Here is a 14,305-nt window from a genome sequence, read left to right as displayed (position 1 = left end):
CATACTCTCAGTGGCAGCATCAGTGGATCTAAACATTTATTCCGCTGCACAACTGTGCAGAGTTATTTAACTTCCACAGTTTTAAAATTGAGAGTATGATATTTGCATTGTGTTAAATGTGAGAACTGAACAGGTTTATGAATGCAAGGAAGTTAACATAGAGCACAGCACAGACTAGTGGTTTGAGAAATGAAACATGAAAAGCAGTCAAAGTAAATTAAATGCTAAATCTAAATCTTATGTGAAGAATGTAATTTATGACTAAGTTTAGGTAGATTTCTATCCTTGAGTAATGCATTAATGAAATGGATAATAATACCATTCACTTAACCATAACAAACATTAGACACACAATTATACCAAGGTACATTGTAATTCCTATTAATTATGTTGCTGGTTTAACTCTTACCAGCCTTAAAGGAGAAATAACTGTCCCTAATTTCCCCTTTCAGTAATGTATCCTGCATATGCAAAATGGGTGCAGTCACACAGAGACCTGCCCATCAGGCTTAACCAGTGGTGCAATGTGGTGGTAGGTATACACCCTTTCTTATATTCTTCCATTATCTTATTTATTTAAAAGGTATACTTTTCCCCTTTACTTTCAAATTCAAAGAATTGAGTATATGAAAGCATTTTTTTGAAGTACTTTAGATCACAGTTAAGATTTTTGATTACTTACCCTGTGAAATTGTTGACAAACATTGAAAAGCTTTCTATAATGACCAAATTATATTCTTACCCCTTCTAGCGTTGGGAGTTCAAGCACCCTCAGCCTTTTCTGCGTACTCGTGAATTCCTTTGGCAGGAAGGACACAGTGCTTTTGCTACCTTTGAAGAAGCAGCAGAAGAGGTATAAAAAGTTGACTTCCATGTTAATTATGTTCCATCTCTTTGTTCAGGCTCTACTTTTTTTATTTAAGTAACGAGATTTATGTAACATCTACTAAAATAAGTATCTAATTCACATCTACATGAATTTAAAAAGATGCTTATTGAAATTTTTTTTTTTTTTTGACAGGCAGAGTGGACAGTGAGAGAGAGACAGAGAGAAAGGTCTTCCTTTTTGCCGTTGGTTCACCCTCCAATGGCCGCCGCGGTAGGCGCGCTGCGGCCGGCGCACCGCGCTGATCCGATGGCAGGAGCCAGGTGATTATCCTGGTCTCCCATGGGGTGCAGGGCCCAAGGACCTGGGCCATCCTCCACTGCACTCCCTGGCCACAGCAGAGAGCTGGCCTGGAAGAGGGGCAACCGGGACAGGATCGGTGCCCTGACCGGGACTAGAACCCCGTGTGCCGGCGCCGCAAGGCGGAGGATTAGCCTAGTGAGCCGTGGCGCCGGCCCCCTTTTTTTTTTTTTTTTTTTTTTTTTTTTGCTTATTGAAATTTTATTAACACATGGAATATGCTGTTTCAAATTTTGTGAAAATATTTTGGACTTTAATATGTGGACAAGTGCTAATCTTGTGATTGAAGTTAATCATTTTGGGGGAGATTTTTCACTTCAATTACTGTGTACCTTTCATAAACACTTAGTTTCTCTTCTAAATTTATATTCATTAAAAAATTATTCAGCTTCTTTTCATACTGCTTTGCTGAATCTTCGTATTGGCTGCTTTAACCTTCCCATTAAAAAGGTTTGGGTTGTTCCAAGTTTTAAGTAGTACAATTTTATAGATCTATAATGATTGAATATACCCTAAATTTGAGCACATTTACATTTAAATGTTGTTACAGGTCTTGCAGATACTTGACTTATATGCTCGGGTGTATGAAGAACTCCTAGCAATTCCTGTTGTAAAAGGAAGAAAGACTGAGAAGGAGAAATTTGCAGGAGGAGACTATACAACTACAATAGAAGCATTTATATCTGCCAGTGGAAGGGCTATCCAGGTACCAGACTGCTATATTTAATTGATAGGTTACTGTAAGTGCAGTTCATGGGCAGATTTAGCAGTTTTTTCGATCAGAGAAGTAGTAGTTTTGGTGCTTTTCAGGAAATTTCTTCCCATTTCTCTTACATCTCCAAGGTCAGGTAAGTCATGGCTTATATCCTGAATTACCAAAGTATGGATTCTTTTTGAACCCTTGCAATCCTTACTCCTATGAAAGGGACTGCCCAGGACCAAACACTTCATACATTCTCTTTTTTTGACTTATCCTAATCACTTGTTATATTGATTATGCTTATATTTTATTTAATTTTTTTAAAGATTTTATTTATTTATTTGAGAGGCAGAGTTACAGACAGTGAGAGGGAGAGAGAGAGAGAAAGGGATCATGCTTATATTTTAAAACCTTGCTAATGTATAAAGGAAGAGATAAAATAGTCATGATAAAGCATAATAGATTATTAAAATGACTTTATTTATTTTAGGGAGGAACATCACATCACTTAGGACAGAATTTCTCCAAAATGTGTGAAATTGTTTTTGAAGATCCAAAGACACCAGGAGAGAAGCAATTTGCTTATCAGTGCTCCTGGGGCCTGACAACTCGAACTATTGGTGTTATGATCATGGTCCATGGAGACAACATGGGTTTAGTGTTACCACCCCGTGTAGCCTCTGTTCAGGTAAGGAGATCATTCATTTATCATTGCCATATTTATGACAGGGAATTCAAAAGGACAGTTTTCTGAATCATTCAATTGATAAAAACAACGTGCAGTACAGCCTAGGCCTCAGTGTGATGTAACTGTGTGTGTCATTTGAACTGTTTATTAGTTTCTATTTAATTTTATGCTACTTCATATAAAACTTTAGAAATTTTTTTGAAATGATACAAGTTAAATGAAAAATAGTATGTCAAATGAAAATGCATTTAGTATAGATTAGTGATACACAGCTAATTAGATATGATATGTGATTAGAAATCACAATGATTGATTTGTGTTAAGATTTATAGTCACTAGTGGGTTTTAATTCCCACATAGTTATAGGACTTCTGTATTTCCATTTGCTATTTTCTTGTGTAAATTTGGGTCACTGTGTTGGGTTCTAGGTGGTGGTGATTCCTTGTGGCATTACAAATGCACTCTCTGAAGAAGACAAAGAAGCACTGATTGCAAAATGCAATGATTATTGCAGGCGGTTACTAAGTGTTAGCATTCGAGTTAGAGCTGATTTGCGAGACAACTACTCTCCAGGTTGGAAATTCAATCACTGGGAGCTCAAGGTAAATTTTTCAGTTTGCATTTTTTATCCCTACACACCCACACCATTTAGAGTTTCTCTGTTCTGTTTGTGTTTTATAAAACTTGAGGCTTTTTCAAAAATTTTTGTTTTGATTGTTGTGACTTATTTTCTTCACTTAAACTGAGTGTTCAGCACTGTACCAGTTCATAGCTTTGTAGTTGTGATAACTAAGTTTATTTTTTAAATTTAAAATAGCTTTTGTAGAAGCTTATATTTATTATGAATAAAAATAATCTTAAAGTCCTTGCTTTTGATCAGTAAATTTCATGTGGTTGGTAAACTGAAATGTTTGTACCATTTATACCAGGAATCCATATAATAATTTGAACAATATGATTCTCAGAATAATGGTGCATGGGCTTCACCAAGCTGTCATTGTTACAGCTAATAGTAAGACATCGACGATTAATATCTGTTGTAAGTGTCCCCCTAAGGGAAATCTTGTGCTGAAGAATCTAATTATTATACAGCTAATGTTTCTTCCTTTTTGTGTAGTATGCCTTCTTCACATGTTTTATGTATTGAGTAGGTTATAATCTGTTACTATCATTATTTGTTTTGATATTCAAAGTGTCTGATTTGATCAGTAGGATCCATTGAGGTTGGCTTTTGTGTTCTTTTGTCATTGCTCATCATTCTTTGAGCTTTTTTTTTTTTTTTTTTTTTTTTTTTTTTTTTTTTTGCTATTTGGCACAAGATATTATGGCACTTTTCCTACTCTGGCCCTTGGAATTAGCCATATCTCTAATATGTTCTGGTGTTCTTTAGTGGAAAATCATATTTATTGCTGGCTGTGCTCATTGCTTTTGAGTCATCACTTCCCTGCTTTCTGTTTACTTCAGAGTGTTGACTTTTTTTTGTAAAGTAAGTTTTCTGAAGGGATAAATTAGGATTTCTAGAATAACATTTAAAATTTTTCCTATAGCTTTGATTTGGAGTACAACACCAGCTAAATTGTGTGTAGAAAAGTCTAATTTAAAATCAGAAAGTTCAAATTAGAGTGTCATTAATTCAAAAAAAAACTTAAAACATACTGTTTATCAAGTTAGATTCTGGATCCTAAGAATGAGGTGTCTCACTAAGCCTTAAGGATTTTGATTCCCTCTTGCTGATAAGGATTCGAAAGTCTTAAACTTGCATATAGACAGTCCTTAATTTTCTTTGTTTAAAAAAAAAAAAAAAGACATAGGGCAGTCATTCTCAAAGTGTATCCCAGGACCAGCAGTCTACTTCACCATCACTTGGGAACTTGTTAGAAATAAAAATTTGCAGGGCCCATCTCTAACCTACTGTAATAAGCATCTCTGGAGGTGGGGCCCAGCCATCTGTTCTTTAATCAGCCCTCTAGCTGATTCTAATGCATATGAAAGACAAAGATAACACGTCTAGAGCGAGGGCCTTGGAACCAAACTGCAGCATTGTACTGTTAGTGAGTCAAGAATGTGCCAGTGCACTGCTCCCTCAGTGGCTTGGGGTGTCTTATGTCTCTGTTTACTCCCATGTACCAGGCAAATGTAATTGTCTATGTGTGCTGTTTTGTGAGCAACGTTAGGAAGGCTGATCTAGATAGTTACCTTATGTTTCTCCATTCAAAGCTTTCTTAGCCCAGAACCACTCAGTCAGTTGTTTTTCTTTTCTGTTAAAAATTTTTTCTTTTTTTTTAAAAAATTGTTTGGAAAGCAGAGAGAGCACTGTAGACAAGCAGACAGACAGGGGTCTTTGATTCACTGGTTCACTTCCCAAATGCCTACAATAGCGGGACTGGGTCCAGCCAAAGCTAGTAGCCCAAAACTCAGTCCAGGTCTCCTACATGGATGTTAGGGACCCAAGTACTTGAGCCATCACCTGCTGCCTACCAGTTTGTGGCTCAAAGGAATCTGGAATCTGAAGTGGAGCTGGGATTTGAACCCAGGCATTTTGATATGAGATGCAAGTGTCCCAAGCAGCATTTTAACCACCATGCCAAATGCCTGCCTGCTCCAGATTTTTTTCCTTAATGAAGTAGTTTTCTTCTTTTTTAAAAAATTTTTTTTTAAATTTTTATTTTATGTTATTTTTAACAGGCAGAGTGGACAGTGAGAGAGAGAGACAGAGAGAAAGGTCTTCCTTGTGCCGTTGGTTCACTCTCCAATGGCCGCTGCGGCTGGCATGCTGTGACCAGCGCACCGCGCTGATCCAAAGGCAGGAGCCAGGTGCTTCTCCTGGTCTCCCATGGGGTGCAGGGCCCAAGCACTTGGGCCACCCTTCTCTGCACTCCCGGGCCATAGCAGAGAGCTGGCCTGGAAGAGGGGCAACCGGGATAGAATCTGGCGCCCCAACCGGGACTAGAACCCGGTGTGCCGGCACAGCGAGGCAGAGGATTAGCCTATTGAGCTGCGGCACCGGCCCTTCTTTTCTTTTCTTTTTTTTTTTTTTTGGCAGGCAGAGTGGACAAGTGAGAGAGAGAGAGACAGAGAGAAAGGTCTTCCTTTTCTGTTGGTTCACCCCCCAATGGCCGCTGCGGCCGGCGTACCACGCTGATCCAAAGCCAGGAGCCAGGTGCTTCTCCTGGTCTCCCATGCGGGTTCAGGGCCCAAGCACTTGGGCCATCCTCCACTGCACTCCTGGGCCACAGCAGAGAGCTGGCCTGGAAGAGGAGCAACCGGGACAGAATGCAGCGCCCCAACCGGGACTAGGACCCGGTGTGCCGGCGCCGCAGAGGGAGGATTAGTCTATTGAGCTGCGGCGCCAGCCTGAAGTAGTTTTCTATCATATCTCAGGAATATTACATTTTTGTTTGATTATAGCTTTGCTTTTTTGGATTTTTATGATTTATAGTTAAGAACAGAAGCCATGAAATAAATAAGTCTGTGTATTCAAATGGTGACATACATTTATCATATTAACCGCCTTTCTTTATTTTATAGGGAGTTCCAATTAGACTTGAAGTTGGGCCACGTGATATGAAGAACTGTCAGTTTGTAGCTGTCAGACGAGATACTGGAGAAAAGCTGACAATTGCTGAAAATGAAGCTGAGACTAAACTTCAGACTATTTTGGAAGATATCCAGGCTAACCTTTTCACAAGGTGGTTCCTTAGTATTGGTTATGTCTGTCATCTCCAATCCTATCCAGTATTTGAGATCTATACCAAGAAAATTTCAGATTGCCTCAAGTAATCATTCTCTGTGAACTCCATGCTACTTAGTTTTTTTTTTTTAATTGCATTTGGTTTGTTTTTTTTTTTTTTTTCTTTCTTTTTTGCCAGGCAGAGTTAGACAATGAGAGAGAGAGACAGAGAAAAAGGTCTTCCTTCTGTTGGTTCACTCCCCTAATGGCCGCTATAGCCGGGGCCGCGCCGAACCGAAGCCAGGGGCCGGTACTTCCTCTTGGTCTCCCATGTGGGTGCAGGGACCCAAGCACTTGGGCCATCCTCCACTGCCCTCCCGGGCCACAGCAGAGAGCTGCACTGGAAGAGGAGCAACTGGGACTAGTACCCGGCGCCCCAGCTGGGACTAGAACCCTGGGTTCTGGCGCTGCAGGCGGAGGATTAGCCAAATGAGCCACGGCACCAGCCATGGGTTATTTTTCTAAGTACCTTCTGCCCCTAGTAGGTTTGGAGTGATGGACTAGTCTCCTGGATTAATTTAGTTTAATTTTATAACTAGACCTTCACAACATACAGCTATGCGGGATTAAGGCATTGACACTCACCTGCTGGGTACCTATGGCAGCACAAGCTTTAATAAATGGAGCTTTAATAAATACCAGTGCTTGGGCCCCTTTCCTGAAGTACTAATTTGATGGGGCTAGAGAAGGCTTGGCAATCATAGTGTTAAGAGTTCCGCAGATGATAAGGTAGCTTTGGCTGAGACTCTCCAGATTGGGTTTGAAGGTCGGGCCTGGAGGGAAAGTTTCAGGGCTGCCTTGACCTATGAAAGCATTTTGGTGTATTTCCTTCTTGTTTTTCTTTTTAAGCATGTGTGAATATGGGTGTGTATAATTTAGATCATTCCACATATGTGAATCATACTTTAATTTTTCAATTAACCTGAGCTTTGTCTTACCAAAGTATAAGAAGTTGTGTAAGTAAAGTAGGCTAAGCTGCTGTAAAAAGCAAGGATTAAGTTTGAGGAATATAAAGAAATGGCTTCCCTGTTCTTTTATGGACCAATGAGGTCAGTGTTGCAGGTCTGGGTTGACTCTGCTTCCCTTGGTTGTACAGACACCTATGTTGACTCTGCCATGCCCTAGGGCTTGTTGTCATTACATGGTCAAAGTAGATCACAGTCATCTCTAGGCTGTTGCTGGTTGGGAAATGGGAGAGCATGCTTAGGAGCCAGGCCCACTTCCTTAAACCTAGGCCCAACAAATTGCATATTACTTCACTCCTCCCAACCCTACATTGTCTATGACTTAGTCACATGGGCCTATCTCACTACAAAAAACACAAGAATAGGAAGAAGAAACAGATTTGGTGGACAGCTGGCAGTTGCTGGCACACAGTTCACATGGCCTTAACTCTGAGAGTCAGAAAAGAATAGGCCTTCGCTTCCTCAGTCATCACCCTTCAGTGGGCCGCATGTATTGTGTGACTTTGAATGTGGAAGAGGATAGTGTTTATTTGTATTTCTAAAACAAGGTTCTTGCAAAAGAGAATTACATCCTATGTGAAAATATCTCAAATAATACTCATAGATTTATGTATTTTTCCTTTTTGAAATGCTTTCATGTCTTTATGTTTCATTATTATAAACAATCCTCTGTGGTAGTTAGACTTAACTTACTAGAGTGTTTTTCCAATTTTATGGAAATGAAAACTAAGACCAGAGATTTAAAAAAAAACAACCTACTTACTAGCATAAGTATGAATAGAATATTAGTACAGATTTCACAGCAGTAACAAAGGTAATGATTACCCATTGTGTGCTCGGCAAATTTCTCATGTTTTAAGTGTGTAAACCTCATGTTTGTCAGAAGAATAAGTATTATTCAATTTTTTTGGTAGGGCTTCTGAAGACCTTAAGACTCATATGGTTGTAGCTGATACAATGGAAGATTTTCAGAAGATACTAGATTCTGGAAAGGTAGGAGACTTCTGAAAAGTTTTTAATAAAAAATACTTCAATCATATTTAATGACTCCTTGAAACTAGATATGGTCCTAATCTCTTTTTCAAGCTAGTTACATAAAAGGATTGTATGTTATTCAGCATTATATATGACTTTCCCAAAGAATTAAAACATGACATCATTTATGGAAAACACTAGTAAACTGATTATTTAAGTTTTTTTCTCAAGCTTGGTACAATGCTTAAAAACTTCTATGTGACCTTATTGTCTTCATTCTTGAAAATAAATTTGTTTGTTATTTTTCTAGCTTTAGAAATGTAATGTGCAGAGTCCTAAATGCAGAGTCAGTTTCTTTCAACTCCCTGACCATACCTACCTGGCTCTTAATTGATTGAACTTTCTGAATATTGTAGGGGGAGGATAATGCCCATGTCTGGGCCCGTTTTTTTAGGGTGATTGGCTACTTTGGGGTCCTTAAAACTACTTAGGTGTTTCTACTTAGTTAGTTAATGGCTCTTTGGATCCCATTGGTTTTATGTATTGTGTATATGCAGCTATTCCTAGGTAAAACTTTTTTATTATTCAGAAAGAGGAAATCCTGATTAGCGAAGTGATTAATCATATGGACTTTAATACTCTGGTATACATGTTTGAATGTACAGCTGATTCTGTGTCCCTAGGTTACAAATGAAAAAGCCATGGGCCAGAGTCTAAATGAATTACTCCAAGCTAAAAGAAGCAAATCTGGTGCTAGAATTTCTGTCTCCGGACAGTTTAATGTACTTTTCTTTCTCTCTCTCTCTCTCTCTCTTTTTTTTTTTTTTTTTTTTTTTTTTTTGACAGGCAGAGTGGATAGTGAGAGAGACAGAGAGAAAGGTCTTCCTTTTTGCCATTGGTTCACCCTCCAGTGGCCGCCACGGCCGGCGCGCTGCGGCTGGCACACCACGCTGATCCGAAGCCAGGAGCCAGATGCTTCTCCTGGTCTCCCATGCGGGTGCAGGGCCCAAGCACTTGGGCCATCCTCCACTGCACTCCCTGGCCACAGCAGAGAGCTGGCCTGGAAGAGGGGCAACCGGGACAGGATCGGTGCCCCAACCGGGACTAGAACCCGGTGTGTCAGCGCCGCAAGGCGGAGGATTAGCCTAGTGAGCCGTGGCGCCGGCTCCTCTCTCTTTTTTTTAACTCATGCTGAAATTAAAATGCAAAGCTTTGTTTTATAGTCATAACCTATTAATATATCTGATTGTGTGAGCTGGGAAAATTAGCTCCTTGTAGCTTGCAGTTTACTAATTTGTATAATGAGTACAAAATAAATCATTTCAAAATCCCTTTTAGATCCATAATTCTTTAGTATTTAGTCTTCTGTTCTTGTTTATTGCCTTTGTAATCTTTGACTTTTCTGGATTCCATAATTTTTCACTTGATTCCAACTGCCTACTTTTACTATAAGGCTAGAGGATAGATAGCTATCTGCTACAGTATTTTTTCCCTTTCACTGTAATTTATCACTGTTTTCTTTTTGTTCCATTAATTGAAATTTTTTGAAGACTTGTTTGTGTATTTACTTGAAAGGCAAGGCGACAGAAGGAGGGCAGGGGAGAGGGGAGGGGAGGGAGAAAGAGAGAGAGAGGGAGAGAAAGATCTTCCATCTGCTGGTTCACACCCTAAATGTCCACAATAGCCAGGGCTGGGCAGGATGAAGCCAAGAGCCAGGAACTCAGTACTGGTCTCCCACATAGGTGGCAGAAGCCTAAGTACTTGGGCCATCATCCACTGCTTTCCCAGGTACATTAGCAGAGAGCTGGATTGGAAGCTGAGTAGCAGAGACTCAAACCGTCACTCCGATATGGAATGCTGGCATCGCATTCCTTAACCTGCTGTGTCATAACACTGGCCCCAATTATTGAATTTTAAGCTTTCTTTTATTACAGAAATAAGGAAGTCACTTTTACCTCAAAGTATATCATTGTACATTGCATAATAGTTAATAAATCAATAGAGTAACTATCAGGTAACCCATTGCTGTCAAAGAAATAAATCTCAGCAGGTATTAGTATAATCATATCTGTTCTTCCAAAATTAGATCAATTAGTGCAGAGATTTCAACATCTATATTTACAAAGTAGGACAAAGTATTGCAGTTGTATGTCGGAGGACCAGAAAGCAAATTTTGTTTCTTGTTTTCAGTAGTCAGCTTCTATCTCACCTCATGTTGGTCAGCTTAGATGTATTTACTGACCATCAAGCAACCTTTGAAGCTGTTGTAAATACAGTTGTATTTGCCAGGAGGGGAAAAGGAGGAAGAGATCTTTGGAATTAGCATGTAGGTGAAAGTTTTATTTTTCTACTCTTCTCTACTGGTATAAGTGAAAAAAAAAAGTACCTGATTTACAGTACTTGATTTTAGCACATTTTTCAAAATAAGTTCTTAGTAAATGAAAAATAGATGTTATTTATACATATACACTTTATTGTATATTACTAGTTTATTGATCACTATGATATTTGAATATTGCTATTTCTTACCATCTAAAGAATTGAAGACATTATTACAAAAGATTATCTTTTTAAAAATATACATTTAGAAATAATAAAAAGTGGAGTGTTGAAAACCTTGTCATGGCTCACTAAATACCCTAGAAATGCATGCTGTCTTTTGTATTAACAAGTGCCAAAATCAATAACCAGAAATATCAAGTCTCACCATCTACACCTTGCTTTGAAGAGAGAATTAAAACCGTTTTTCAGAATTATCATTTAAGTAAAATTGTATTTGAACTCATATTTGTTTATATGCTAAAACAATTTAAACTTTAAAAATCATTTTAGAAATACAAACCTTCTGAAACTTAGTTATTTTTGTTTTTGAGGAAAAATATGATTTTGTTTAATGTAACAATGATTAGTTATAAAAATTCGGCTGTAAATCTTTCACGTTAATAAAAGTATCAACAAAACTAGATTTAAATTTATTGCCCAGATTCTTTTTAATTAAGTGTTAATATTTTATCATTGTTTAATTAGAGTGATTATAAAATTTTTCCCCATTTTTTCTTTTGTAATGAAGTTTAAACAGTATTTTTATGAATGTGTTTTGTTATGTTTTTGTATAAATGCTAATGATTTACCAACTTTCAATAACAGGTAAATAATTTATTTTAGGTTATTTTATATCTCTAGGTTTGTTTTTGCTTTACTTTTCATTATACATTACACAATTATTTATTTATTAAAACTCATTCAGATTTGTCTTTGATTTCCATCTCTGCCACCTTCCTTCCACCCATCCCCCTGAAGCCTTACCTAGAAATTTGTCACCTCTTTATTGTCTTGAGGCAGATTATCGGAGTAACAGTTTTTCAACTTTAGGAATTAGGTTTAAGTGAACATTTTAGCATTTAAAATGAATGTATTAATATTTAATGTCATTGTACATTAATGTTCATCTGATGAGTTACTTGTTCTGTAATTTCCTAATCCATTTTTTTTTTTTTAAGATTTTTGTTTATTGATTTGAAAGGTAGAGTTCAGACAGAGAGGGGAGAGACAGATAGAAAGGTCTTTCATCTGCCGGAGCTTGGCCGATCTGAAGCCAGGAACCAGACACATCTGGGTCTCCACACAGGTGCAGGGGCCCAAGCACTTGGCTATCTTTTACCGCTTTCTCAGGCCATAGAAGAGAGCAAATAAGAGAATAAATAAACAAATAAGACAAAAAAAAAAAAAAAAAAGGCGGGCACTGTGGCTTAACAGGCTAATCCTCCGCCTTACGGTGCCGGCACACTGGGTTCTAGTCCCGGTTGGGGCACCGGATTCTATCCCGGTTGCCCCTCTTCCAAGCCAGCTCTCTGCTATGGCTTGGGAGTGCAGTGGAGGATGGCCCAAGTGCTTGGGCCCTGCACCCCATGGGAGACCAGGAGAAGCACCTGGCTTCTGCCTTTGGATCAGCGAGATGCGCCGGCCGCAGCGGCCATTTAAGGGTGAACCAACGGCAAAAGGAAGACCTTTCTCTGTGTTTCTCTCTCTCACTATCCACTCTGCCTGTCCAAAAAAAACCAAAAAAACAAATAAGACTTATTTATTTATTTGAAAGGCAGAGAGAGAGAGAGAGAGAGAGAGATCGATCTTCCATCTGCCAGTATACTCCCCAGATGGCTGCAATGGCAGGAGCTGGGCCAGTCTGAAGCCAAGAGCCAGGAGCTTCTTCCTGGTCTCCCACATAGGTGCAGGGGTCCAAGCACTTGGGCCATTTTCCACTGCTTTCTCGGGCTCAGGGAGGTAGATTAGAAGTCGAGCAGCCAGGACTTGAACCAGTGCCCATATGGGACACTGGCACAGTGCCAGCCCCTCTAACCTTTCAAATACACACATACATCTTTTAAAAAAAGAAAGAAAGAAAAACATTCTGGCCATAAAGTGAGGCTTGCTTGTTAATTATTATTATTATTTTTTTAAAGATTATTTATTTGAAAGTCAGAGTTACACAGAGAAAGAATAGGCAGAGAGAGAGAAAGAGAGATCTTCCATCTGTTGGTTCATTCCCCAATTGTCCGCAATGGCCGGAGCTGTACCGATCCGAAGCCAGGAGCCAAGAGCTTCCTCCAGGTCTTCCCAGGCTGGTGCAGGGGCCCAAGGACTTGGGCCATCTTCCACTGCTTTCCCAGGCCATAACAGAGAGCTGGATTGGAAGTGGAGCAGCTGGGGCTCGAACCGGCGCCCATATGGGATGCCAGCACTGCAGGTGGCAGCTTTACCCGCTACACCACAGTGCTAGCCCCTAATTATTATTAATAGCACTTTAAAAATCAGTTTACTATTTGTCATCTCCCCTTTATCCTCCTAAATAGTTATTTAGATAAGTAGCACAGACAGTGTCCCAGACATGAAAAGGAGGTAGAGCTGGAATTTACCTCTGTTCAGCATCTAGGCTGTATCAGTGTATTGGGACATTTTAGTGCACTGCAAAGATGTCTTCGTTATCTCCCGTTCTATCAGCGTGCGTTTTAGAGCTAAACTCTTCTTTGCTTTCTCTTAGCAAAGCCCCTAGTAGGTTTGCAAAGGTGCCAAACCTGAAAAGGGCTAGGAATCCTATCCTATTTGCTTGTCAGTTTAATGGAGAACTCAAATGTTGCTTTCATAGAATAGACTAGAAAAGAGCTATGATTACTGAGTGTTTTCTCTTATTAGATTGCTCAGATTCCATTCTGTGGGGAAATTGACTGTGAAGACTGGATCAAAAAGACCACTGCCAGGTAAGCATAAGTAACAAATAAAACATATGCTTTGCTGCAATGAAAAGTAATAGCAATATACAGTATAAAACAAATTCTTAATTTGTTTTAATTTCAGGGATCAAGATCTTGAACCTGGTGCTCCATCCATGGGAGCAAAAAGTCTTTGCATCCCTTTCAAACCACTTCGTGAGCTGCAGCCTGGAGCCAAATGCATCTGTGGCAAGAACCCTGCCAAGTTCTACACCTTGTTTGGTCGGAGTTACTAAAGGATACAGCAAAATCCTCTCCAACCTCCCTTATTTTTTAAAAAATTGATACTAATACCTTCCCAGACTCAGATAGTTTTATGATTTTTTTAAAAATAAAAGTTCTAAAAGGAAGTCCTATGAGACAAACCACTATTCTTATGCTTAATTCACAGTGGGATAAAGGATTTTCTGTAAACAACCCCAGTAATAAATATCATGAACTATTACTGTTTTATGTATTCATTTGATTCTGCAATACCTGAATTAGATACCACAAGGAAATGCCTACCAAGAGCTGAAGATAAATGAAACCTAGGTAAATGTTGAGACATAGCACATGGTACCTCTGATGTGGAACCACCAGTTTTCCCTGTGTTCTATCTTGAAGTACTTTGTTTCCATAGCGCTTAATATGAAAACAAAAATTGCCTTGATTTTGTTTGAAAAGCTAAACAAAAAATTGAAAAAATAAAAATAAAGCTTTTCCTTGAACATCTCTCTGTCCCTTTAGTTACTATCAGATTTTTTTAAAGAGTCCTTATTTCTGAAAGAGTAATCAACCCTCCTCTATTCTTC

General features: G+C 38.9%; 1 protein-coding gene across 2 annotated transcripts in view; it reads left to right on the top strand.

Annotated features, from left to right (window-relative positions):
- Window positions 1-13,956, top strand: part of EPRS1 (glutamyl-prolyl-tRNA synthetase 1) — an 84,627-nt gene extending 70,671 nt beyond the window's left edge. For both annotated transcript variants that reach the window (XM_062210362.1, XM_062210361.1), the window contains 9 exons: window positions 453-532; window positions 752-853; window positions 1,737-1,892; window positions 2,377-2,574; window positions 3,003-3,176; window positions 6,103-6,263; window positions 8,184-8,262; window positions 13,435-13,499; window positions 13,597-13,956. In XM_062210362.1, coding sequence (XP_062066346.1) covers window positions 453-532; window positions 752-853; window positions 1,737-1,892; window positions 2,377-2,574; window positions 3,003-3,176; window positions 6,103-6,263; window positions 8,184-8,262; window positions 13,435-13,499; window positions 13,597-13,747 — 1,166 coding nt within the window. In that variant the 3' untranslated portion in view covers window positions 13,748-13,956. The remainder of the gene's footprint in view (window positions 1-452; window positions 533-751; window positions 854-1,736; window positions 1,893-2,376; window positions 2,575-3,002; window positions 3,177-6,102; window positions 6,264-8,183; window positions 8,263-13,434; window positions 13,500-13,596) is intronic.
- The last annotated feature ends 349 nt before the right edge of the window (window positions 13,957-14,305 follow it).

The sequence above is a fragment of the Lepus europaeus genome, chromosome 14, assembly GCF_033115175.1.
Source record: "Lepus europaeus isolate LE1 chromosome 14, mLepTim1.pri, whole genome shotgun sequence".
Classification (NCBI taxonomy): Eukaryota; Metazoa; Chordata; class Mammalia; order Lagomorpha; family Leporidae; genus Lepus; species Lepus europaeus.
This window is presented reverse-complemented; position numbering and strand designations above follow the sequence as displayed.